This window comes from Hippichthys cyanospilos, chromosome 8 (assembly GCF_059441005.1).
Source record: "Hippichthys cyanospilos isolate Australia breed blue-spotted pipefish chromosome 8, RoL_Hcya_1.0, whole genome shotgun sequence".
NCBI classification, from domain to species: domain Eukaryota; kingdom Metazoa; phylum Chordata; class Actinopteri; order Syngnathiformes; family Syngnathidae; genus Hippichthys; species Hippichthys cyanospilos.
The window spans coordinates 774,780-799,395 of record NC_142376.1 but is presented as its reverse complement, the minus strand read 5'-3'; the positions used below and the strand labels follow the sequence as shown (position 1 = coordinate 799,395).

At 50.5% G+C, this 24,616-nt stretch overlaps 3 protein-coding genes across 12 annotated transcripts in view; 2 read left to right on the top strand and 1 right to left on the bottom strand.

Moving 5' to 3' along the window:
* LOC148419734 (ubiquitin carboxyl-terminal hydrolase 54-like) overlaps positions 1-7,635 on the top strand; it is a 16,465-nt gene extending 8,830 nt beyond the window's left edge. Inside the window, exons 10-23 of one of the 7 annotated variants that reach the window (XM_088421492.1) lie at positions 1,190-1,331; positions 2,291-2,467; positions 2,599-2,706; positions 3,124-3,529; positions 3,612-3,685; positions 4,006-4,170; positions 4,290-4,409; positions 4,995-5,148; positions 5,216-5,667; positions 6,019-6,039; positions 6,070-6,110; positions 6,233-6,337; positions 6,428-6,557; positions 6,727-7,635. In XM_088421492.1, the coding sequence (XP_088277618.1) occupies positions 1,190-1,331; positions 2,291-2,467; positions 2,599-2,706; positions 3,124-3,529; positions 3,612-3,685; positions 4,006-4,170; positions 4,290-4,409; positions 4,995-5,148; positions 5,216-5,667; positions 6,019-6,039; positions 6,070-6,110; positions 6,233-6,337; positions 6,428-6,557; positions 6,727-6,950 (2,319 nt within the window). In that variant the 3' untranslated portion in view covers positions 6,951-7,635. Of the gene's footprint in view, positions 1-1,189; positions 1,332-2,290; positions 2,468-2,598; positions 2,707-3,123; positions 3,530-3,611; positions 3,686-4,005; positions 4,171-4,289; positions 4,410-4,994; positions 5,149-5,215; positions 5,668-6,018; positions 6,111-6,197; positions 6,339-6,427; positions 6,558-6,726 lie in introns of those variants that run through there. The other 6 variants (XM_088421493.1, XM_088421491.1, XM_088421494.1 and 3 more) reach the window with 6 other exon arrangements.
* On the bottom strand, positions 7,599-24,235 carry LOC148419733 (multimerin-2-like). Of its 4 annotated transcripts, none has more exons than XM_088421500.1 (13): positions 24,166-24,235; positions 20,515-20,653; positions 20,145-20,327; positions 19,116-19,418; positions 15,562-15,684; positions 15,109-15,215; positions 14,163-14,249; positions 11,850-12,188; positions 11,046-11,356; positions 10,800-10,979; positions 10,032-10,514; positions 9,216-9,591; positions 7,599-9,095 (listed from the first exon to the last, which is right to left on the bottom strand). In XM_088421500.1, exons 3-13 carry the CDS (start codon positions 20,159-20,161, stop codon positions 8,713-8,715), a joined length of 2,709 nt encoding a protein of 902 aa, XP_088277626.1. In that variant the 5' UTR covers positions 20,162-20,327; positions 20,515-20,653; positions 24,166-24,235; the 3' UTR covers positions 7,599-8,712. The 4 variants fall into 4 exon arrangements, with proteins under 4 accessions (XP_088277626.1, XP_088277625.1, XP_088277627.1 ...); XM_088421499.1 differs by lacking the exon at positions 24,166-24,235 and adding an exon at positions 21,186-21,542; XM_088421501.1 differs by lacking the exon at positions 24,166-24,235 and adding an exon at positions 21,186-21,542 and having other exon boundaries at positions 20,145-20,299.
* Positions 21,301-24,616, top strand: cbr1 (carbonyl reductase 1). Its single transcript, XM_088421504.1, has 7 exons — positions 21,301-21,566; positions 22,796-22,910; positions 23,097-23,266; positions 23,361-23,468; positions 23,532-23,740; positions 24,209-24,262; positions 24,328-24,616. Exons 1-7 carry the CDS (start codon positions 21,347-21,349, stop codon positions 24,499-24,501), a joined length of 1,050 nt encoding a protein of 349 aa, XP_088277630.1. The 5' UTR covers positions 21,301-21,346; the 3' UTR covers positions 24,502-24,616.

Sequence of the window (24,616 nt, the reverse complement as noted above, 5' to 3'; positions counted from 1 at the left end):
CCATTGGATTTCTGTTCATCATCAAAAGACGCAAATTCCTGCTTTTTTTTGACCAGTTGTCATTGATGGCTTCAGTGACAGAAAGTAGAACGTTTACACTTAAGTTCACGTTAGCATTTAGCTTTGTCGCGCTACAGCTCAGCGCAGGCAAAATCCTTGCCGCGCCCCCGAAGAGATTCTTACTGAAGCGGGGGTTGCCATCCTTGACCATAAGCAGTCTTGTATTTCAATTAGCAGTTAGCATACAGTTAGCACACAGCGCTTCCATATTTGACATTGGCATCATGACTTTTTAAACATCTGTCGCCTGTATCACTACACCCGCTGTCCAAAACAATTCACTACAGCACGATTTATTTCATTTTGTTTGCACTTCACTGCACCCCTTGAAAACAAGCTTTACAACCACATATGTTGTTTAGACCATTTTTTATATATGCATATGTGTGACATTTCACTTTTCGCAGGGGCTCTCCTGTCCCCATTAACCGTGCAAAATGAGGAAACACCCTACCACAATTTCTAAGTTTCTGAATCTTGACTTTTCAATCATTTACTTAGCAAAGCTGAATGTAATTTCAGTACCTAATGTGTGTTCTAATTTCTTTAACAGAGGACTAGTAACAAGTTTGTCCAGGACTTGGGGACAAAGTCGTCGTGTCCAAAAAAATGGACCTCTACAGTGGGGGTTCCCAAACTTTTTATCACCGCGGAAAGGTCAACGCCTGAGATTTTTACTGGTTAGAATGGAGACAAACAAACTTGTTTTGACAAATTTCGACTATGGTAAACGACAACATTGTTACAGCCACTCGTGGGCCAGATTTAACAGAGAGACAGAACAACCTGCGCGTCACCGACAGTGATAGCTCTCAACTTCCTTCCTCACTACAAAATGTAATATCAGCAGCTGCCAGAGGCGGCGCCAAAACACAAAGATCGAGCCAAACAAAGCGCAAAGGAATGAAGCGTTACAGGATAAACTAAATCAGTTCCAAAACCTGATTTCGGGTGCGCCCCATGCGACCCGGTTCCAGTTAATTCCCGGAGCGGTACCGGGCGGTTGGGAACCTCTGCTCTGCAGCACTTCCTCGTCCCTTTTCACCTTTTGTGTGCGCGGGGAGCAGCCGGCGTTTGCCTGTTCTTTTTCTTGTTTTGAAGCTTTCTTTTGTCGCCCCCTTGTGGGCAGATCGGAGCCAAGTGGAAGGAGGTGGTGTCTCGCTGCATCAAGGGCCACTACCAGCCCCTCCTGCTGCTGTACGCCGACCCCCGCGGCACGCCCGTGTCGGGCCGGGGCCTCCACAAGGCCCGCTACGACAGCGAGGACTCGGGTAACTACAACACAGCTACCGGCGGTAGTCATAGCGCAGCCGCACAACAGCAGGTAACTAAACCGGGATGACGGCCAGCTACCCGTAGTCGTAGTCGTGCTCAGGTGACTTGCGGCTTCTTGTCGTAGCGTTTGTCGTTTTGGCCGTATTGACGCGAGATGACGCGACGGCTAACCCGCAACCTCACCTGCAAAACAAAAATCGGATCTGATTTTTGCTCCACTGCGGAGCTTCTCCGTTACTTGCAAAATATCAAATTTGGCACGTTTTAGAAATTGGAGCAATGCCAATATGTGTTCCACATAATAGTTCGGATGTTTCCCGCGCCATAAGGCGCACCTAAAAGCCTTGAATTTTCAGGGCGACTTTTAATCCGACGCGCCTTATACGGCGCATAAACCTCCAGTTTTCATTTGTGGTGGATGAAAAGCTTATCTGCCTGTTTTATTGACATTCCCTTTGGCATAGCTCCCTCTAGTGGATGCGTAACGCAACCCCAGCCACGACTGGAGCTTCTAACAGTTGTAAACTAGGCCATTCATTGAAGATGCGCCTTATAATCTGGTGCGCCTTATAGTGATGGAAAGTACGGTACTGCACCAAGTGAACAGTAACGCGCCTGATTGTTTTTACTGATGGAGCGTGCCCCCTGGTGGCGAGTAAAATGGCAATACAAAGTCAAAATCAATACAGTACTTCCTTAGCATTTTATTTGGTCCTCCGGGAGTTAATGGCCAATAAAAAGAAAAAGCTGCAGCCACACTGGAGCCTCAAAGTGTGAGGAAAAAGTTAAAAGTCACCTTAAATTCAAGGTATGTTTGAAGCTTTAGTGTTTAGAAGTGTACGTGTGTTGACAAAAAAAGTGTCTTAGCATGTGTAAATGTGCTTTAAGCATTTAGTTAGCGATTTTAGATTTTAAATGGCTGTATCCTAACTGTGCCCCCCCCCCCCCCGCTCAGGCCGCGAGCCATCCATCTCCAGCGACGCTCGCACAGACTCATCCACGGAGAGCAGCTCGTCCCGACAGCCCGCCGCCTCGCAGCATGAGCCCCCGGTCGCCCGCCGCCCCTCGGCCCCCCCGACGAGCGCCGTCCGCCCCCGACTCCACGACTCGCTCTGCAGTCTGGACGCCATAGGTGGGCTCGCTCTCACGGGCAAATCGCCGCTCGCCGCCATCGCCTCATCCCATTATTTCTCTGTTTTTGTTTATGAATTTGTTTTGAAACGCGCGCGGTAAACGCTACGTGGCCTCGTGCTTGTTGCCAAGGCCACGCGGCGGACGACGAGCGACGGAGGAGGGGAGGCCCGGCCCGGGACAGGAGGCGCGGAGCCAAAGCCCGTAACGAGGCCTCGGCGGCCGGTTACCACAGCGAGGGTACGTTAGCCCAAGCTGACAAGCTAACGCTTTGGGATGTTACGGCGACATCAGGCCTCCCCCGCACGTTTCGAAAAAACAACGGAACGCAGACGCGCTCAAATTGTTAGAATGCTGCGCCGACATAACAGTAGCGTGCCTGATGTTGTTAAGTGGTGGAGAGTATCCCTGGTGACAAGTAAAATAGCAGTTCAAACTCCAACACAATACTTCAATAGCGTCGTTTTCTGGTGTTTGCTAGGTGGTTGCCCCTTGTGACACTAAAATAAAGATACACCATGCTGACCATCCTCCACCATCCTATTATTATTTTTTATAATTCTTGAATATATATTTTTATCGTACATTTTTCCGTTAACAATATTTGTTTTACTTAGGGTCTTTTTTTTTTTTTTTTTCCATCTTCGTCCCTCCCAGGCGAGACTCTGAAGGAGCGTCAGGTTCCCCGCCGGGCCCCCAAATCCTCCTCCTCAAGCGGCCGTCTCCGGGACTTGAAGGAGACCATGAGCCACATCCTCCGCGGCCGCTCGCCGTCCGCCTCCTCGCTGCCGGCCGCCGGCGCTCCCTCGCCCCCGGACCCCAAAGCGGACTCGTCGGGGCGGTGCCGGCCTTCGTGGAGGCCCCGGCGGGAGGCGCTCAACATCGACGGTGTCTTGGCGCGGCGCCGTCAGGCCGGCTACAGCCCGCTCGCCGCCCGCCCGCCGTCGGAAGAGCCGCTCCCGGCCGCCGGCGTCGGAGAGCGGGCGGCGCCGCCTCCCCGGCCCATCCGCCGGATGGAGAGCGGATACGAGAGCGGCGAGAGGAACGGCGGCCGGCCCGAGCGGTGAGCCCTCCCTCCTTCCCTTCGGCTAAGCCCTCGCGCCTCAACATTTGCGTCGGGGATGACATGCGTGCGTTTCCCGCAGGGAGGGCGGGGCCAGGCGGTCTGGAGCGCCGCTGACGAACGCCGCGGCTCCCGTGGCCCCCGCGCACGGCGCCGGTACCCTGAGCCCACAAATTTTGCCGTATTCTCCCTCGCCTTCTCGCACTCTCTCTTTGCCTCTCTCACTCTCTCTCTTCCCCATCTCTCTCCCTGTCTATCCCCTGACCCTCTTCCTCTTTTGTTCCGGTCTCTCTTCCCTCTCTCTCCCTTTGGATCTCCAATTTGTTGTTATTTAAAAAATCGGAAATTCATTTGCCAACGAGGTTACTTTGCATAAGTACAATTTGATTTGACAGTATTCTCTCGTTTCAAATAATGGCATTTGTTGGCGGGCAAAGGAGGGAAAACCGATGAAGTTTGCGTGTGTTTGTGAACAGCGCCCCCCGCAGGCCGCAGCGAGCTGGACGAGCTCCAGGAGGAGGTGCTGAAGAGGGCCCGAGAGGAGGAGCGGCAGCGGCAGAGGGAGAAGGACAGGGAGGCCCGGCTGGGCTTCAACCCCAAACCTAGCAAGTTCCTGGACCTGGATCAGCTGCAGATCCAAGGTAACAAAAATGAGATGGGGGCGATTTTGCGGTGGGCCGCTTTGCGTTTGCGCCTTTGTCTTGTGCCGACAAGTGATGATCTTGGCTTTTGAGGAAAAATCCCTCCGGATTCTCGACAGGCAAAGGCGACGGTCTGGATCGGTGCCTGTCGGAGGCGGAGCATCTTCTGGACCAATCGGTGCGCCTGGAGGAGGCGGGCGACGTCGCCGCCGCCCTCGCGGCGGTCAACCGAGCCGTCTGTAAGATCCTCGTCTTCTCTCTCGGCTCGCCCCGAATCCTCACTTTTCAGGAGAGCCCCAAAATTCCAAGCTTGTAGTGGAGCGGCTCACTTCAATGCTTTTGCATTGCTCGGCTTTTGATGACAAGATGGATCTTTGGGGTAAATACCTTTTGGTGTCTCCGTGAAGGTGAAGGAAACGCTAGCATGAAGGTCGGAGTTGACTTTGCGGGCTTAAGTGCCGCTAGGCTGCCCTCTTGTGGCATTGATTGAAAATTACAACAACTTTTTGGGGGTGGCGTGGAATTACCGGCAAGAGTTTCTCTACTTGCATCAGACTTCAGCCTCCGCTTTGCGCCGATTCACCGGAGAGCGTTTGCGGATTAGCCCGCATTTACATTCCTAAATCAAATCCGACAAAAAACAAACGGAAACAAAGCTTTTTGTTCTGTCAGCACATTTTTTTGTCCATTTTCACACTGGCGATTTGCGTTGACGGAAATCCATCCTTTTATTTTTCTTGACATTGCATTGTTTGTCTTTATTTTTGCATGCAATCCTATTCTTTCTGCATCTTTGGGTTTTTTTTGGGCGGTCGGCGTGGTAGCTAAGCTGAAGCCGCGCGAGGAGGGCGGCGGCGGCCGACTGCGGCGCGCCGCCAGCAGGGCGCGCGGCAGGCAGCAGCGCCTGCTGCCGCTGCTCCAGCATCGGCGCCTTCATCCTCATACTCATCCTCGTCATCGGCGTGAGCGGCTGCCCAGGTAAACCTGCGGTTTGCTCCCCCATCCCCAAAAAGGGGACTTGAGAAAAAAACGTTTGCTTGTCCAGGTTTGGTTACGCAATCGCTCAGCAACTGCACGACGTCCACGGATGTCCCCACAAGTATAGTTCAAACGCGCGCGTGTGCTTGCGCAGTGAAAAGCCTGTCCCGGAGCAAATACCTCTGACTGCCGATGCCGACGACCAATGGACTTCCAGCCGTGACCGGGAAGGCCCGCCTCCTCCTCCCCGCCCCGTCGCGAGGCGCCAGCTTCCGCTTCCGGCGCCGCTTTCTCCGCCCGGGGAGGCGGGTCCGGCCCCCCTCCCGGGGCGGCCCCGCGCCGGGAAGCGGGACCCTCCCGACCCGGGCCCTTTAACGCCGGAGAGCCGAAGCGCCTTTTCCCGTGGGCGGCGCGGCGCGCCTTCCTTGCCCGTGGAGCGATGGGCGCAAAACGTGGTCGCGCGCTACCGGGAGCTTTGGGAACCGGAGCGCCTGTACCGGGCCCCCGCCGGCGAAGCGGGTAAGACGCTTTCTCGACACCAAAAGGAAAAGTTGGCTGAGTTAACCCCGAGCCCGTCGGGGGTCGCCGCGCCTTGCCTCCGTGGGACGCGCGCATTTATTGATTTATTTACTTTTAACGAAGTCCTTTTTTTTCTCATAAACCGCGAGCCGAATCGCTTTGGAAACGGCTAGTAACGAACTTGTATTACGCCATCGAATATTTTGAGCCACGAGTTCATTTTTCCCCCTTTTTTTGCTAACCAATATAAAAGGAAATCTTAAAAAAACAATAGTCACCGATGATCAAATGATGAATGTATCCAATATGGGCTTGCTCACGAACTTATTTTGTGGCCCGGCGGCGGCGCAGGAGAGCCGAGACCCCCGCCCGGACGGCGCCGCTCCAAAACGCCGACGGCCGAGATGGAGAGACACGCCTGCGAGACGCCCGTCGCGCTTGAGGTAAAGATCAAAGGATTGGACAGTATAGTGGGGGGGGGCCTAGACTTGGACGGTTTACTGGGAAAGCTTTTGCTCGCACGCTTTGAGGAAAAGTGACATGTCCCGGGCCGCTCGGCGCGCAGGCTCCCGACCAGGCGGACCAGAGCTACAGCGCCGAAAACCTTCGCCGCCTCACCCGAAATCTGAGCGACGCCGTCGCCAGCCGCTCGGGCCCCGCCCGCTGCTCGGTAAGCGGCGCGGTCGTGCGAACGAGCGCTCCCGGTCTAATTGGAATTTCTCATTTTCCGCCGTCTTGTTTTTGCCCGGTCTTGTTTCAGGAGGTGTCCGGTCACCGGTATTGCTGGTCCACTCTGCCCCGCCCCCACACCGCCTCCTGTCGCGGCGAGCAAGCGCCGGGGCGCCACGCCCCCCCGCCAAGGTGGGCGCCCCCCGGCCCGGGGCCCTCAGGTTGGTGTTTGTTGACCAAAATTGCTAATCGCCATTGCTAGCATAGCATATGCTGAGTAGATGAAAAACGGGGCAATTCGCTCAGCGGAATAAGTAAGGCAGCCCTCGGAAACGGGTGGCTTTCGCCCGCTCCCTTGCCAATCTTTTCTACTCACCGTTTTCTTGTCAGGTCCGGGATGGCGGGATGAAGGGGACGGGACGGTTCCGCGCGAGCCGATTGCCGGCGCCCTTCCGGGCGCTCCCCGTCGATCCGCCGCCACCTACTGGTCGCTCCCCAGAGCAAGAGGCGGTCCCGTCGCCACCTTGGCTCAGCGGCGCCGCGCTTTTCCAGGGGGAGGGGCCGAAGGCGGAGCCAACCCCGCCGTGACGCTCGCCGCGCCCGCCAGGAAGTGAAATTTGCGGCGGCCCTCGGAGCCAAGGCCTCCGGAGTCGGGGCCCGCGCCGCCTTTGAACCGAAACGGTCTCTTAAGTATCGGCGGCTGGTATCGGCGGCTTTCGCGACGCGATCGCTTCTCGCCTATGACCACTTCCTGCGCTCCCAGGAAGCGGCCTTGACGCTAATGAGCACGATGCTTAAACCGAATGTCCAAGTTGACTTTGTTGCTTGTCCGTTTGCGGTCCAAGCTAGCAAAGTTGCACGTGGCTTTTGCATGTTTGCCTCTTCCAGCAGCCTTAAACACAACACAAATATACAAAATTAATACTTGACGATTTTGGTGTGTGGAAAAAAAAAAGTCATTCAATGCCAGGGGCATTATTTATAAGTTGTTTTTTTTTAAATCCAGACATCGAATCCCAGACATAAGTATCAATTTTAGACTTAAGTATCTAGAAATTCATGTCTTTAATGTACTGAAGTATCAATTTAAAACTTAAGTACTGTATCTGGGGTTTAATGTCAGGAATGTAAAAAAAAAAAAAACGTCCCTGGCACTGAATGAGCTCATTGGGCGGTCAATTGAAGTTTGGCTGCCAGCTTGCAAGTTTCTTGCCTTGTATTTAGCGCATGGAAGAAAATTGTGCTCAACACAGCTGTTTGACTCATGTTCAATAAATGACTTTATTTCATGAAAAACCATCATGGCTTTTTTTTTTAAATACAGCTTTTTTTTCGCTAAGGTGAAAAAAGACCATGTCCAGTTAGCTTTTTTTAAATGACCATTTATAGTTGACTTCCCCTCATTGAACATGTTTAGTAGCCCCCCCCAAAAAACTAAGCTTTTTTTTTTTTTTTTACACCCAAGTGCACACAAGCCATAAACCAAACTTGAAAAGCCTTTCAAAGACTTTGTACAATACAGTGTGGTTAAAAAAAACAACATGAGTCGTAAACTGCCATGTATCTTTCAACCACTATGTGTGCAGCAAAACATTAAAAAAAAAAGATCACGTATACAGTAAGCCTTCAACATCACTCTTAAAAGATCCGCCTCAACGAAAACGGGCGCATCAATCAAACAAATACATTCATCCTTTCAAAAGATTGTTTTCATTACATATCATTGAAAATGTTTCCTAATCAAAAAGTACAAAGTAATAGTCGCACAGTAACAACGAAAATAAGTTAACAAGTCAACGAAACCGAGTGAGGAAACTGTCAAAACGGCCAGCTTGTAAGGAACCCCGCAATGGGAACCCCGCAATGGGAACCCCGCAATGGGAACCCCGCAATGGGAACCCCGAAATGGGTCAAAGCAAGAACGGAGCCCAGGGAAGCCTCTGGATTGTTTTGCACAAAAACAAAATGTTGAAGAAAAAAACCCAGAAGCTTTTCTTTCATTTTAGGCTCAATCGTGGGTTCTTTTTAAGTTAGAGTACATGAACATTGACAGATAGAAATATACGTACTGCACAAGCGGAATGATTAATCAACAACTACATGATTATTACAATAATCAATACGTATTTTTGATGATCAACTAATCGTTTAGAAAACCTGTTAGGTTGGTAACTCTTACCAACATTCTCAACGGCCAAAGAGACACACACTGATTTCTCTTTTCTTTTTTTCATAAAATCCTCATAAAAAACATTTTTGAGGTCAATTTTCAGGTTTTCATGATAATAAATTCATGACAAGAAAGTTAGACATTTGGCCCACCTCTTTGAAGCAAGAGGAGGTGGCTGGATGAAGCCGTGTGTGTTTTGTCCTTCTCTAGTGCCAGGTCTCGGCCGCCGCCGCCGCCGCTTTCCCGCGGCCGTGTTGCGCCCCTCCCCTTTCTCCTCCCGGCCGCCGCCTCTTCTCCCGGGGGGCAGCGCGGGCGCCCAAGAGGTCCTTGAAGGTGCGCAGGTGTTCCTCGAGGCCTCGCTTGAGGCGCGCCACCTCCGTGCGCAGCGCCGCCCTCTCCTGGTCGCCTTCCGGGCAGCGGGGCGCCTCCTCCTTCTGGAGCAACTTCAGCCGCAGCTCCTCCGCGCTCCTCTCCAGCTTCCGCGCGTCACCGCCGCCCCCCGCCGCCTGACGCCCGTCCTGACGGGTCGTTCGGCCGCCGGGCGGGCGGGGCAGCGGCCGGTCCGCCGAGGGCGCCTCCTCCGCATCTCCTGCCGCGAGAACAAAGTCAAAAGCTTTCCACCAAGTACATTTTTTGGCGTGAAACGAAACGAAAGCTTGACTTTGCCGAAAGCCACAAAAAAAAAAATAAAAAAAAAGAGTTCCCATACCGGGGCCGCCGAGGCGGCGAGCGGCCAGCGCCTCCCGCAGGATCCTCATTTGCTCCTTGAGGGCCGGGATGGAATGCGCCTCCTGGTCCTGGACGGGCCACTCCAGGAACTCCAGGACCTCCTCGCCCAGCAGGATCTCCAGCACGTCGCTGTGGCGGATGGCGTCCTTCAGCAGCGAGTTGAAAGACGCCGACAGGCGCTTCATCTCCGCCAGCACGCGCTCGCTTTCCTCGCCGGGCCGCCCGTCCCGCGCCCCCGGGGCGTCCTCCCGGGCCCCCGCCCGGGCCCGGGCCTCCTGCAGCAGGACGCCGAGATTCCGCACGCCCGCCTCCAAAGTCGCCGTCCGGCTCTGCTCCGACGTCATCCGCTCCTTCACCTGACGCACAAAGTGAACGAACGCTGGTGTCATTTCTTGGCGAAAACCTGGACGAATTTCAAAGTTAAGGCCGAGTGAAAACGCCGTCCGGGGCCCAAACTCCTGAAAAAGGTTGCGGGTGACACAACCCCTCCCTAAGGGGCTTATTATGCATTCCATACATTTTAAGATACAGCAAATATTTTCTAAAAATGTGGCGGAGGATCGAAGCATATTGCATGGAAGAAAACCCAAATACTGTATTTTCCGCTCTCCAAAATCCCTCTAAAATGTATGTTTTTACATTTTTAAAATCCCATTAGAAACATAAAAAGTAGAAACAGATGAAAACGAGGCGAGAGGGAAGAAGTCTCAAGGAAAAGCGTTGCAATTCCCCCCCACATGCCACACGATGGCGGCAGAGCAAAACATCCCTTGACGCAGACCGGGCACGGCCGTACCTCCTTCAGGCTTCTCTGCAGCTCCTCCGCGACCGCCCGCCAGCCGCCCCGCCGCTCCTCCCCCTCCTCCAGAGCCAGCCGGTTCCGACGGGCCAGCTCTGTGGCGTTAGCCACGCCCCCCTCCAGCCGGGCCAGCGCCTGGCCCAGCGGCCCGCAGTCGCACCGCTGCGTCGGCGGCGAGGCCGACGGCGAGGCCGAGGCCGAGGACGAGGCGTTGTTCTTATAGAGGGCGCCGAAGAGGTAGTCCACGTCCACGTCCATCTCCAGGAGCCGCTGGCCCTGCCGGCTCAGGTTGGCGGCCAGCTGCTCCACGCGCTCCAGAACCGCCACCTTGGCCGCCTCCACCTCCAGGCCCGTCTCCATGAAGAGCACCTGGCCCGTTCGCGCCGTTTGGCTCAGCCGCTCGCCCAGCGCCTTCAAGTCCCGCCGCAGATGCCGCACGCCGCCCGACGCGGCCTCCAGCTCCCCCGCCAGCTCGTCCGTCTGAACGGGACACGCCGACCGCTCGCAACGTCACGATGGGAAAAGTGAAGTGGCGGAAGACTCGCTCAACAAACAAAACAAAAAAATCTCAAAGTCTCAAAGGGTGCGGGCAAGGGGACAACGCGCAGACCACATACGGTAAGAAGTGGAAAGAAAAACAAATTCGAACGGCGTGAGAGTCAAACGCGGAGGGACAAGAAGAGTCCGAAAACGTCGAGAAACGTAGAGGCCGAAAAGCGGGCGTGTCCGGAGGATGTGGGCGGCGCCAAGCAAGCCCCGGCTCACCTTGACGCTGGTGTTGACCACCGCCTTGTCCAGACGCTCCACGGCCTCCCACAAGGCCGCCGCGGACAGCGAAGGCGCCGCCGCCGCGACCTTCTCTTCCTCTCCCCGGTCCCGGTCCCGCTCCGACTCCTGGTCCAGCTTGAGCTCTGCCAGGGAGGCGTTCATGGCCTGCAGGCTGAGCTAGGACAAAAGACAAACCAAACCGTAACGGCGGGAAGGAAAGAGGCGCGGGCCGGCGCGGCCTACCTGCAGCATCTTGTTGTGCCGCTTGATTTTCAGGTCCAGGTCGGTCTTGACGTTGCTGACGTTGTAGTGCAGCGCGGCGCGCTGGGAGTGCAGGCCGCTCTCCAGCCGCAGGCTCAGCGCCGCCACCTCCCGCTCCAGGCGCCGCCGCTCGGGCTCGACGTCCCGGAGCAGGGCCACGTCCCGGCCCAGCAGATCCACCCGCCGGCCCAGCCGCTCCAGCGACTCGTTGAAGAGCTGCAGCGAGGGCCGCAGCTGGGACATCAGCAGCGCCGCCACGCCGGCCGGGGCCGGCTCCGCCTCCTCGGACGCATCTGGAACGCCGTCCAAAGATTATTACAAAAAGGCAAAAATCTGGCTGTTCAGATTTTTTTTCCACGTAAAAATAATATTGTTATCCTCATGATTTCCTGTCTAACGCTTCACTAAAACGTTTTGGAACTTTTATGAATGTAAACATTTGGATTTATTTTCATCATTAAAAACTGTGTTTTTCTATGATTTTTTCAAGTCGATTGAATGACATCATTTAACATTCTACAATATGATTATATTTAATGGAACTAAGAAATAAATACATTTATTCTCACAAAATGGTCATTTTTACGACCTTTTTCCTGAATACTATGAAAAAAAAAATATATATATATATACACACACACACACACACACACACACACACACACACAAACACACACACACACACACACACAGTATTTCTATGTAAATATGTGTTGTGAAAAAAGTAAATAAAATAAAAAGCATTTTTGACATTTTTATCTTTTTTGAAAGTAAAGCCAAACTAACCGGGATGCAAGCGCTCACGCTGCTGCTCTTCTGCCACGCGGCCCCCACGGATGGGGTTCCCAGCGGGGTCCCCATCCCGGACCCGCTCCCGGTCCCCGTGGGGCGGCGGAGCCAGGTCGCGGTCGGCGTGATCCGGTACCGGGGCGGGATAGCGAGCGCGCTCCCCATCCGGCGCGTGGGCGGGATGCGGAAGGGGGTCCCCGCGCTGGGAGGGGTCCCCAGTCGGTAGGTGTAGAGGAAAGGCGGCGTGGCCCACGTCGCCCGGCGCGTTGGCCGAGCCCCGGCGGTCGTCGTTCTGCTCCCCGTTCGGGTCGCTGAGCTGTTGCTGGGGCAGTGCGCCTGAAGGACGCGCCCACTTCAGATTTCCAGTTCGTACATACTGTACGTCAACATATTGTTTTGACATGACACATATTAGGGGGGAAAAAAACGAATCAATCGTTCTGGACAATTGATCAATTTGATGGAAGGAATAAACCCAGCAGACATTCATCTAGAACACGGGTGTCAAACCCGAGGCGCGGGGGCCGAATCCGCCCGCCGCATCATTTTAGGTGACCCGCCAAATGCTCATTATGACATCGATGTTCTGACTAAAATACCAAATTTGCAAGTTGCGCTTAAACGTTTTTTTTAGGGAAGCACAAGCATTTCTTGTTGCCATTGAACAGTTTCTGCTGGCCTCAGATTTCAAAACTGGGGGGGGGGGGACACTTCATAGCTGAAAAAGCAAAGCGCGCTGGCTTCCTGAGTCCCGCTTGCTGTATTTTAGGATTTGGAGTTCCTCCCATTGTGTGTGGCCACCGCGCCGGCTTTCTGGCCAGGAAGCGCTTTGAACGGGCGCTCTGGCGGGAGACCCGCCAGCGCCTTTCCTTTGCACTCCTTCGGCGAGCGCGTGGCGCGGGCCGCGGACCGTTTGGGTCAGCGATAAGCCAACCCCCCACGATTCCCCGTTTCATCTCAGAATTCAAACCCTTCCCGCAAAAATCCAAAGAAATGGAGAAATCGACTAACATGAGGTGGCAGAAAAGCCCAAGCGCTCCAAAGAGCTCGGGTATGTTTCGGGTATGGGAGTTTTTCACGTATAGAAAAAAATCTGCTCATTTTTACACTGATGATTAAACTCGTTTTGTGCGGCCCGTTTGTGTGACGGCCCTGAGTTAGAGCAAGCTTTGTTTTTGATTTTCGAAAAAAAAAAAAAAAACATTTTTAGCTCTTTTAATGGCGGATGGCGTTGTGTGCAGTCAGAGTTCGAGAAAAAAAAAATCAAACGGATGTTCCATCACCTTCCTCTAAGAATGATGTCAAAGAAAGGTCAACTCTCAAAAAGTTTTTTTTTTGTTGCCTCGCCCGTATAAGGAAAAAAAAAGTTTCGATGGCGCTCAAAAAAGAAAAAAAAAAAGCTAGCGTCAGCCGGTCGCCGCAGGCAAACGCGGGGCGGAAACGCGGGGCGGAAACGCGGGGCGGAAACGCGGGGCGGAAACGCGGGGCGGAAACGCGGGGCGGAAACGCGGGGCGGAAACGCGGGGCGGAAACGCGGAACGGGCGGTCCGCTCGGGCGGCCACGCGTGCCGGAGCGGGGCGGCCGCAACATTACGCTCCTCCGCTATCGTCAGCGTGACGGCCGGATCCCCCCCCGGGGCCGGTCGCCGTCCACGGGATGCGAGCGGGGTGACCCCGAGTCAGAGGAACGCAAGCCTTCCTCCCGGGGGAGGGGGCCCGGACCTTCCCGTGACCCGCCGCTTCCGCAATTTTTTCCTCATCTGAGGCGCGTGAGCACGCGCGTTCCAAACGTGACGTGACTGGACCTGACGTTTGGCTCCGGGACTTCAGAAGCCCATCCAGGTCCGGCCCAAATATAGATGAAAGGACCGCGACGAGGAACTGAAAGGCCCCATGAGATTCGGATGCACGTGTCAAAAAACCATCGCCTACTTTGAGGCTGCGTGCTCTCCGGCTTAAAATGAAAATGATGATTCAAATTTGACACTTAATTCGATCGAGACGAAAGAAAAAAGTTACGTTTTTGCAACATTCATCTTTCAACAGTGCGCATTGCCTAGCGTATTTTCCGCAGTATAAGGATATTATAAGTGGCCGGGCTTGCCATATGCATCCACTAGATGGAGCTGCGCTAAAGGATATGTCAACAAAACAAGTCAAACTTCATTTGAAAGACATTTTTGAAAAATTTGAACAGGCGATGCCACGTGTCTCAAAGCATTCCGATAAGGGTTTGCACTGACGTTATGTTTGAAGTGTATTTTCCATTTCCCGTCCCGCTTTTGTTTTGCAATCTTTTTGATCGGTCACCTGCAGATCGGAGACTCCCAGGCGCTCTTTGGACTTGGGCTCCTTCCATCGTGGACGAGTTTGCCGAGTCCCTCTGGGCGTCGGCCACTGTCGAAGACGAGTCGACGTTTTCGTTTGGATGATCGTCATTGACTTTCGAGCGTTGCCATATTAGGGGCCGAACGCGACGCGGCGCGCCGACGGAAAGCGGCTTTTATTTAGGTCCGGCTCCTTTTCGGGACGTCCTCCTCCGGATTCCCAGCGAACGTGAGCCTTTCCCGCAAAAGCGGCCTACGAGCAAATGGCGGCAGCGAGCGCTCGCAAATAGGGGACAGGAGAAAATAAAGGCCGGTGGAAACAAAGCTATTTTTTGACTGAAAGGGGGTCCAATCAAAACATGGGTGTCAACTTCAACGCGGAAAATAGTGACCCTGGAAAAACGTTGTTTGTTGACGTTCCTTGCTTTGGGCCTTGTGTTAAAAGTAGCTTGAATTTGGTTGAAAATAGATATTTGAGTCCCCAAGAAAACATGCGTGCAAGACATTTGAGATCAATTGCCTCAAGAAAACCATTTTTACAGAAATCCAACCTTCAAAAATGAGCTAAATGGCTGATATATGCCAATCCTTTCTTTTCACCTTCACGTAGGCCAGCGTTTTTCAGCAGTCGTATACAGATTTTTTTCAAGTCAACAAATCCTACTGTTAAAACTGTGGAAATTTCATAAACTGGTAGATTAAAGAATTTCGTCAATTCTGTTGAAAGCGCACACAAAAACCCCCCAAAAAACTTCATCAACGTTTCGAAAAGATGACAAAAAACTGCGATTCGGGACCTAACCTGACCCTAAGCCTCCTTGCGCAAAATACCTGGGGGGCAAATTGAAAGACAAGCGCGTTTGTACGATGAGGCGATCGACGCGAAGCGGCAGCTTGTCGCCGCGGTGAAGATTGATGATGGATCCTACCCGTGTCGTCGCAGTTGTCCCCGCCGCGTCCCGGGCAACATCTCCACAGTAAAGCCGTGGTCACCTTCTGTTTCTGCCGGTAGAGTGGCCGAGTGGACAGCTTGTACCTGCACGCAGCGACGGTCGCGTGGCGTTAAAAACGTCTGATCTTGACTTTTACGCTTTATACTTTGCCATAGTAGGAGTCGATGGGCGATGCCAGGTATCCGTATCGGGTGTCGGTACGATTGCGGGGGATTCAAAATGAGGCGCTCCAAACCGAAAATAGAAAATGACCGTATTTACCGCAATCGGAGGGGCGCTTTGGATGATGAACGGCTTGTTTTCGAACTGTTTTCACTCATGAGGCGCACCGCATTATAAGGCGCATAGAATAGAAGCTACAGTAGCGGCTGGGCTTGCGTTGCTTATATATGGCGGTGTGCCGTCGTCGTCGTAATGTCGTTTCCTTACATGACCAAATGACAGTCCGGCGTTCTGCTGGGACAGGGACTTTGGGACTTGATGGTGTACTTCTCAGTCCCGCACGCCACCGCCACGGTGACCGTACGCTTCTGCACAAACGCGCACCAGTTCCTGCAAAACAAACATTTGGGCCCTCGATTATTATCGCCACTTTTATTATGATTACCGTTTTCCCGAGAAATAATATACAAATATGAATAACTTTGGAAGATGAGATGTATGCTTTTTTTTGCGTTAGCGTTGCTGCGTCTTATACACGCTAACATAGAAAACGCCAGAATTTGACGCTAAAATGAAGGGGGCATCCTATGCACAGGCGCGTCTTATATTTAAGGCATGACGGTATAAGGGCTCATCTCAGCTCGGAAAAATGATTTCGGGGGGCTCGTTTGAACAGCTTGAACGGCCGACGCCATGCTATATTTTTCACTGCGCTCACCCCCACCCCTTCCTGTTGCGCGTGGATAAATGAGCTGTGGGAAAACATGACTTCATAGCACCTTTGGATTTTTATTCCTCCATTGTTTCCTGCACTTCCTGATGGAGGGAGGAACAATCCCACACTTCAACTACTGGAAAAACTTGACTGACCCCCAAGTCATTTCAAACACTGTGACAAATCAAAGTCAAACATTCGCCGACGTGAAAGCAATCTTGATGTTTAGGATGTTTAACTCCCGCCAAGATCCTTTTGGAGACAATTTTCTATCTCGGCATCGAATGGACTTTTTCTTTTTTTTCCTTCGAGCGCCTCAGAGGGTGTCAACCGCTTGGAAGGAAGGAAAAGCAAGACATGCTTGACTTATTTCAACTCTTTAAACAAACAAAAAAAGAGAAGAAATAAGAGGAGATGATGTGGAGGCTTTGCGCTGACTCCACCAAGATACCGTCAACAACATTGGAGCCAGTAAGGCAGGGGTTGTCCAAACTATGGCAAGGGGGGCCATTTGCGGCCCAACATCCATTTTTGAAGGGTCCAACGCGTATGATAACATTAAAAAGCATTCGATTGCAGCTCGTTAACCCTTTCGGTGCCATGGACGAGAATTCCCGTCTTTAAACGTAGTAATAAAAATAATAAATGGCAAAATTATCGTCAGGCGGCTCGGCGGCGCAGTGAATGGCACGTCTGCCTCGCAGTTCAAATCCATCTGGCTCCGGCCTTCCTGTGTGGGGTTTGCATGTTCTCCCCGAGCCCGAGTGGGTTCTTCCTCCCACACTCAAAAACACTTGCGAATGGTTGTTGGTCTCTGTGTGCCCTGCCATATAAGTAGCCATTAACATTGAGTTCCAGATTAGCATTCAAGTTAGCGATGAACATGTTAGCTTGTGAACTTTAGCACACATGGCACAGTGTTTTGGTTGTATTTTTTTTTTCACAATAGCATTTCAAGTGTTTATTTTTGTTTTACTAGAATTTTATACTTTGCGGTCATCTATAATTTATTCATCTGTGAATAAAAGTGCAATCGTTTTCATAGAGCTGTCTAGCAACAGTGAAGCTGTAGCAAGGGAAGGACAGCCCACCTATTTTTGAGGTTTTTTTTTTTTCAGCATCATAGGGATGTGGTGACAAATGAGCGCCACCTGTTGCCCGGTACAAGCCCGACGTGCTTCAAAAGGTCAAGGAGTCCCGTGGGAGCTTTTGACCTCTTCCTGCGCAGCCTCACATGACCTCGGCAAACACGCATTAGCGATCTTGCCCTTAAAGCTAATTCGAACGCGATGCGCGTGAAGGTGCTAATGGAGGATTGTTTTGTCAAAGGCCCTCATGGGTCTTTGAAGGGTTGGGAGAGGGTTTCCGTCTGCGGAAGAACAGATCCCGAAGATTTTTACGTGTCCTCTGTGAGGCGGCGCCAAACAGGCGACATTCAATCCCGCTATTTAGTCTGAAGCCGCGACGCAAAGTGACACGCACGTCAACACACTTGTGACTGCAGGACATTTTGAGACGCTCTGCATCGGGAGAAAAAACATCTGCGGCAATCTTCGAAATTTCCCAAATTGGGACCGCATTCCGTTTACCTACTCAACTGCAGCGGGGGAAGGCATCCGTACTTCGAAAAAATAAAAAACAAACCAATAGGTTCTAATTGTGCTTAACTCTATTTTGAGGTTGTTTCATATTTTGGTGTGATAAATGAGTACATTTATGAGTAGATTTAGTAGATGAGCAATTAGCATAAGGCTAATGTTGATTCCGATTAGCTAACCACCACGCTAGCATACAGTATACAGTATTATGTGTATTACTTAATGGTGAATGCGCTCCAAGCAGTTATTTTTCCTTTTCCTCGAGACACGGCTCATGTTCATGATTGTGTGTTTATGCCAAAAGACGGCAAATCAGCCGTTAATAATCCAGTCAAATGGAAGAACTTGTTGGTGTTCGCTCAGCGGTGCCACTTTCAATCACATCAGCTGGAGACATAACGTTTTTCCCTCGGTTTTAGTGCTATTCCTGCGCGTGAACGAGGATGGACTCTGACTTTGGCTCAGTCTGCTCGCTTCTTTTATTGAAAATAATGCCGTAACAAGCTCAGCTAACGCCTGCTACTATTAGCTGCAACGGGAACTGGCTGCTCGTCCCGTTATGGTAATTATTGTAAGTAAGAATACGTCCCGTATAAAAATGCACATCTGTGTGTCAAAACTCGGCTGGCGTGGCTGGAATCGATTTGAATTATTCTCGTTTTGATAAGGTCTTGTTCAAAACTAGAAATGTTGATGTTTCTACGATCTGTGGCTTGCTTCTGACACTGTAGTAACATTAGTACTGCACGAAATGCTTAACCGAATCAAAAATCAAAATGAATCGAGACTCAAATTGAATCGAATCAATTTTGAAACTCTGAAGCGACTCATCGCGGAGACACCGCGGCATTTCATGCGACGGGGGAAAAAAAGCGGCAAATTTCAAGGAGAAGTTGCCCCGACGCGCGTGAGTCAGCGAGCTCCCTCCAACCGTGAGACGGGCTGGTCTAATACCTGGAGAGGGGCTCGTAAAGTGTCGGTGTGGGTGGCAAACGTGAACAAGATGCCGGCAGTCAAAACACGCAAAGACTTCCTGCTCCCTCGCAGTCAAGGCGCCATGCGAACGCTTGGAATGCGACCGCACGTCAGGGAGACAAACGCGAGAGCGGAACGTACGGCAAAAGAAAAACATTTTAGAAACCCTATTCCACTACGGCTGTTTCCTTGTTTTGCGTATGGGAGCCCAGATGTAGCCAACATTTACCTAGACCTTCCGGTAACTTTGATAGCTTGTGCATTAATGGAGCTCCTCAACTCACTTACATACAGTTACAAGATGGAGGCAACGCACTCTTTTTGCGATAATGGAGTTTGGGATTTTTTTTATGAATTTGGGCCTGCTCCCGAATCAAACAGTTGCGTCCCTGTGCAAATGTTCATATTCAGAACCAAAGCAAGACAATGACGATTTTTAAAGCACTTGAGGGGTTCACTTCATTTTCAGCGTGATACAGTTCGGATACACCCGCTTTACAAAATAAAGATGACCTCAGAGCGGACGGCCTCACCCGCTGCGGGCCGGGTAGTTTCCTCCATCCCGCATCAAGGGCGTCTCCTCGGTGGCGTCGATGAGGCCCGCCGCCCCGCCCCAATCCTCCTGCCCGTCCTCCTCCTGCTCCACCTCGGGGTCCCGGGCCCTCACGTCCCCGCGGGCGCTGGGCACGAGGGCCAGGAGCACCAGCAGAACCTCGGTGCCTGTCATCGCGGCAGCTTGCCGAGCCAGTGGGGGCCGGCCGGCCCGCAGCCCGCTTTTAAAAGCCGATGGGGGGGGATGAGAGGAAGGGGCGGGCCGCACCCACACCTTTTCCCTCCTGGAAGTGACATCATCAAATCTTATCGGGGGCTCGCGGTGGGTGTTACACATGACAAGATGACATTTTGCCATTGCTCAAGGGGTCAGAGGCCACCAAGGCAACTGTACACACACACGTATATATATATATATATATATATATATATATATATATATATATATATATATATATGAACATTAAAATTGTTCAATTGTTCAAATTAAAAACTCTAAAACGCTAATGCTATATAATAAAAATGAAATTTGTCTAAAAAAATATGACTTGTAGTCTTCATCCACAACATCATATTTAAAGTGACAATGTGTAAGATTTTGTGTCATCCAGTGGTGAACTAAAAGAATGCAGTGATTCTGTAGCCTGCACGCAACGGTGTCTCAGCGAGACCAAATTTCAAAAGTCTTTGGACAAACGGCGGCCAAAATGTGATACGTTCCCAACTATCAGACTTACGATTATATAAAGAAAAAAAAACATATGTTGATATTTTATGTTTTGTCATTCTATTGCAATTTGTTGTTTTCAAAATGAGTTTTATTTATTTTTTCTTTTCACACACTAATAAAACAAAAAACAACCCGATCATCGTAATATGGGGACTTTCTTTTAGCGTGATATCCACCGAGGAAGGAGTGACAATTCAACAAGCCAAATCCGGTGACGTCGCCCTCTAGGGGTGGTGAACTTTACCCAAAGAAAGTCACTCCTCGGTCGCGGAAGCAGTACCTGATATGCGGAGGCATTTCCTGCTCCGCCTCAGCCCGACTTCTCGTTCCTTCCTCCTTGGCCTAGAAACAAATCGATGGCGTTCTCTCTCTCTCTCCATCTTCATCCTCTTCCTGTGGTGCGATAAGGAGGCAGGAAACCCACTGGGCCACTTCCTGTCACGGTCACGATGGAGAGAAGACACTGAAAGACAAGTTAAACATCCTTCAGTGTTAATCAGCAAAATAAATTACAAATTGGCGCTCACAAATGACCTTACAATTAAACCTAAAAAAAGGAATTCACAGGGTTTTTTTTGGTAAAAATTATATAAATAATTGTTGACTGATTTTAGCCAATCTTGTGATGTCACTTTTTTTTTTTTGTTTACATTTGATTGCTGACTAAAGTGAAGCGCGGGTGAGTTTTCCTGTTGGATGACTTTTCCACGAAGAGGGAGCGCGCCCGCGTGCGTTTGTGAGACTTCCGAGGATTGTTGAAGTCACAAGGGCTGAGTTCCCAAACAGAGGCTGAAAAGAAACAACCAAAAAATGAACAGTCACCTTGTATTCCATCTCATAAAGCTATTGGAAAAGCTCTAGTGCTGCTGAGTGTTTTGCTTGTCACATTGCTACCATAGCAGCAATTGCCATCTAAATTACTGGGCACAAGCAAAAAACACTCCATAGCGGCCTACGAAATCACGGCAAATGATCGATGACTCATAAGTAGTAAGATGTCACAGAATGGCAGTAAAACAACTAGTTTGCCGAAAAGAAGCTCCTAATTATGGTTCCCTGATGCCACGGTGGCATAGGATGAAGTTTGAACACTACTTCTGTCTAAACGAAGCTCCTCAAATCACTGAATTGTGACAGGAGGGCTGCAACACTCTACTTCTGCTGAAATGGGAGCTCCTTAATTCACTTCAGATTAGTTTCTTGGTAGTAAAATGACATAAGATGGCAGGAAAGCCCTGCTTTTGCCTATTTTTTTTCCTGCTTTTGCCAAAATTAAGCACCTGAAAAGACTTAATTACATTCCATTCGGAATTTTACATACATGTTCCCGGAACACGGCCCCTTTAAATTGAAGCAATCTCGAGCTTCGTTTTCGGTGTATGACCAGCAGATGGTAGCACGTTCTCTTTCAATGCATGACGTCTGCGAAGCTACCATGACAAACGGGGGGAAATGGAACAATAAACTGATGAAGACGGCGTAATGCCAGCCAATAAGCGTATAATGAATTTAAGAATCACGCATTATCCATTTGTTCGGGACGTTTCCAGGATGGCTTCCTGGAAAACCATGGAAGCTCCAAATGTTTTTCCGGGTATGCGCAGAGAGACTGCGCACATGCGCAACCAGCTTCCTTTCTTCCAGTGCACAGCAGCTGCACAGCAGATTCCTTCTTCGCCTCTCAACTCTACAACGATTGCAAGTAAGAAACGTTGTTGATTGCACAAAGTCCGGAATGCTAAATGCTTCTATCTTAACTTTTTCAAATAATTGTCTCAAAAGTGAAAGCCAACTTGTTACGAACGTGCTCATTGGACGAATGGTTTTATGCGAACCAAAAAAAAAAGATGTGTTTTGTGGCATTATTTTGGATCAAATGCATTCCGTTTTGCTGCATAACACAATCAAACGGCAAACAGTGCGTTGGGGTTAAATTTCATCCAGTGAACTGTTGATATGACCACTTAATTTCAGTTCCAAAAATAAGACACACACAAATAAGAGCACATTATGTAATTTTGCAAGCGAATGAATTACCATGCTATTGTTAGTCAGTAATTTGATATTTTGATTCATGATCTGAGTGTAAAATCGATAATCATGCCCACATTTTCTGGTGACATAAGAAGCGGTCACCATGACTCAGCAAATGTGGGCCTTGGAAAAACTCTTTCTTTTTGATCAAATGCACATTTCAAGGAAACGCAGACAGTCAAAAACCAAGATCAGATATGACACTTGACAAGTGTTGATGGAAATGTCACGCCGCATGCTAGGAGCATGCAACTAACTTTGTCGACTATTTCAAAGTAGTCACATGCATATTTATTATTCCACGAAAGAACAAAGTTTTGCTTGTTTGTCCAAACACTAGCTGCTTTGTTTTTAGCCAACATTTACAAAAGCATTTCAGCGTTCAGCACATTTTCAAATATTCAATGTTTAAAGGATGACGTTTGATTTATTGCCCAGCCCTAATGCATGCTTTTTTTTTTGTAAGAAGAAAAATCATTTTGTAATTTACATCCCTTTCTTCACAAACAGAACATTTTTCCAAACTTGCATTTATTTAAAAAGTAAAAAAAACATCGTGGAAAATATTCAAACAAAGCCCATTAATTTGAAATCAGTTTTAAGGTAAACAAAAGGAGCTGATCATAGTTTGAGCATAACTTGCTTGTGAGAATGCGTTAGGACAAATGAGAAAGGAAGGCTTGTCCTTACCCCCCCCCCCCCCCCCCCCCCCCACACACACACACTCACACACTTAAATACAATGTCATAAATACATCATTATCATGCTAACCAAATAAACCTTTGTGCCGCAATGTCCAAAGTTGACTTTGGATTTGGTCCTCAGCAATCTGTAATAAAGGACATTTTCATTCATTCATCGTGGATGAAACTTTTCCTGCTGTCAACCTCACTCAGGAATGTCCGGCAAGGTCGTCGTGGTGACGGGCGGCAACAAAGGCATCGGCAAGGCCATCGTGCAGGCGCTGTGCAAGAAGTTCCCGGGCGACGTTTACCTCACCGCAAGAGACGAGTACGACTTTTGGCGCGGCGTTACATTTATATTATATTATGCTTGCCATTTGTTTATTATTGATGTTATTAATTATAGTGTAATTTTATATATACATACACAGTATAATGATAATATTAATTTATATTATATAATATAAATACAATGAATATTATTGATTTATATGAGTATTCATTTATCTGGCAGGGGGCGCGGCAAGGAGGCGGCGGCGTCCTTGAGCGCCGAGGGTTTGAAGGCCAACTTCCACCAGTTGGACATCAACGACATGAGCAGCATCACCAAGGCTGCGCAGTTTTTCAAAGAAAAGTACGGCGGCGTGGACGTGCTCGTCAATAACGCCGGCATCGCTTTCAAAAGTAACAGCTGGCTCTCGCCGCGACAGCTCGGTCGCCACGGCTGGCTAAAGTAAAGTCACTTTATTTTGCCGGCCTTTTTATCGCCCGAGCGCAGCGGCCGACACCACGCCGTTCGGCACGCAGGCCGAAGTGACGCTGCGGACAAACTACTTCGCCACGCGGGACGTGCTCACCCACTTCCTGCCGCTCATCAAAGCGGGAGGTAGCCAAAGGCGCGGCGGGCGCGCAAGCTGGCCCATTTAAGACGGGCCGGGCGCGCTTTCAGGGCGCGTGGTGAACGTGTCGAGCTTCGTGAGCGTGCGCAGCCTCAACATGTGCGGCCAGGAGCTGCAGCGGCGTTTCCGCAGCGACGACATCGGCGAAGACGAGCTGACGGAGCTCATGGCGCGCTTCGTGGAGCTGGCCAAGGACGGGCGGCACAAGCAGGGCGGCTGGCCCGAGACGGCCTACGGAGTGTCCAAGATCGGCGTCACGGTAACGCTTTTTCCAAAGGTTGCGCCCCGAGCCAAATGTATCGGGACACTTTCGAACCTTCGGGGCTCTACGACGAGTATTAGGACAATAATGACCGCTTTGACCCTCCTTTCGTCCGATCCTTACGTCAACGGCAGTTCACGTCAAAGGGAAAGTACTGAAAGAGACACTAGGGAGCTGAAATTTCACCCAGACGGCGGCAACGCAGTAAAGTCCGACAAAATAAAGTTGGAACCAGATGATTGGGACTTAAGATCGTCCAATTTGAACGTGCAAGAAAATAAAGCATCGCCACAAAAGTATTGAGACACATGGCAAGTACGGCAAAGAAAAAGATAGCTGCATTAAAAAGCATGAAATTAGATGAGCTGATACCTACAGAAACCCTCGTAAAAATTCACGAAACACTCTATCACGCGTCTTACCTCTAGCTGCGTCGACTGATTAATTTTCTGTCTGTTGATTCAGACCCTGTCCATGATCCACGCAAGGCGTCTGTCCAAAGAGAGACCAAACGATCAGGTAAAGATTTCGATCACCGTTTAGAACGTGTCTCCCGGAATGCCGCCGTGTGATCGCTCCCGCAGATCCTGGTGAACGCCTGCTGCCCCGGCTGGGTACGTACCGACATGGCGGGCCCCAAAGCTCCCAAGTCTCCGGAAGAGGGCGCCGAGACGCCCGTCTTCTTGGCCCTGCTCCCCGCCGGCGCTACGGAGCCTCACGGCAAGTTTGTGTCGGACAAAACGGTCCAGACCTGGTGAAAAGCCGCCATTTATTTGCCATACCATCTCCAATTTGAATGACAGATCGGTAAAAAAGGAATACTATTTTTCCACACGCTTTGAAATACAAGTCAATAAACAAAGGTCTGAGTGA

Bases quoted from the DNA above. Each gene is read 5' to 3' on its own strand.
- LOC148419733 (XM_088421500.1), bottom strand. The intron at 12,189-14,162 runs GTGACCGATCAA...CGCGTCCTTCAG, and splicing joins TGGGAGTCTCCGATCTGCAG to GCGCACTGCCCCAGCAACAG. The intron at 9,592-10,031 runs GTACGGCCGTGC...TTTGTGCGTCAG, and splicing joins TGCAGAGAAGCCTGAAGGAG to GTGAAGGAGCGGATGACGTC.
- cbr1 (XM_088421504.1), top strand. From the start codon at position 21,347: ATGCCAGCCAATAAGCGTATAATGAATTTAAGAATCACGCATTATCCA. The intron at 23,267-23,360 runs GTAACAGCTGGC...GCCCGAGCGCAG, and splicing joins CGCCGGCATCGCTTTCAAAA to CGGCCGACACCACGCCGTTC. The intron at 23,469-23,531 runs GTAGCCAAAGGC...GCGCGCTTTCAG, and splicing joins GCCGCTCATCAAAGCGGGAG to GGCGCGTGGTGAACGTGTCG.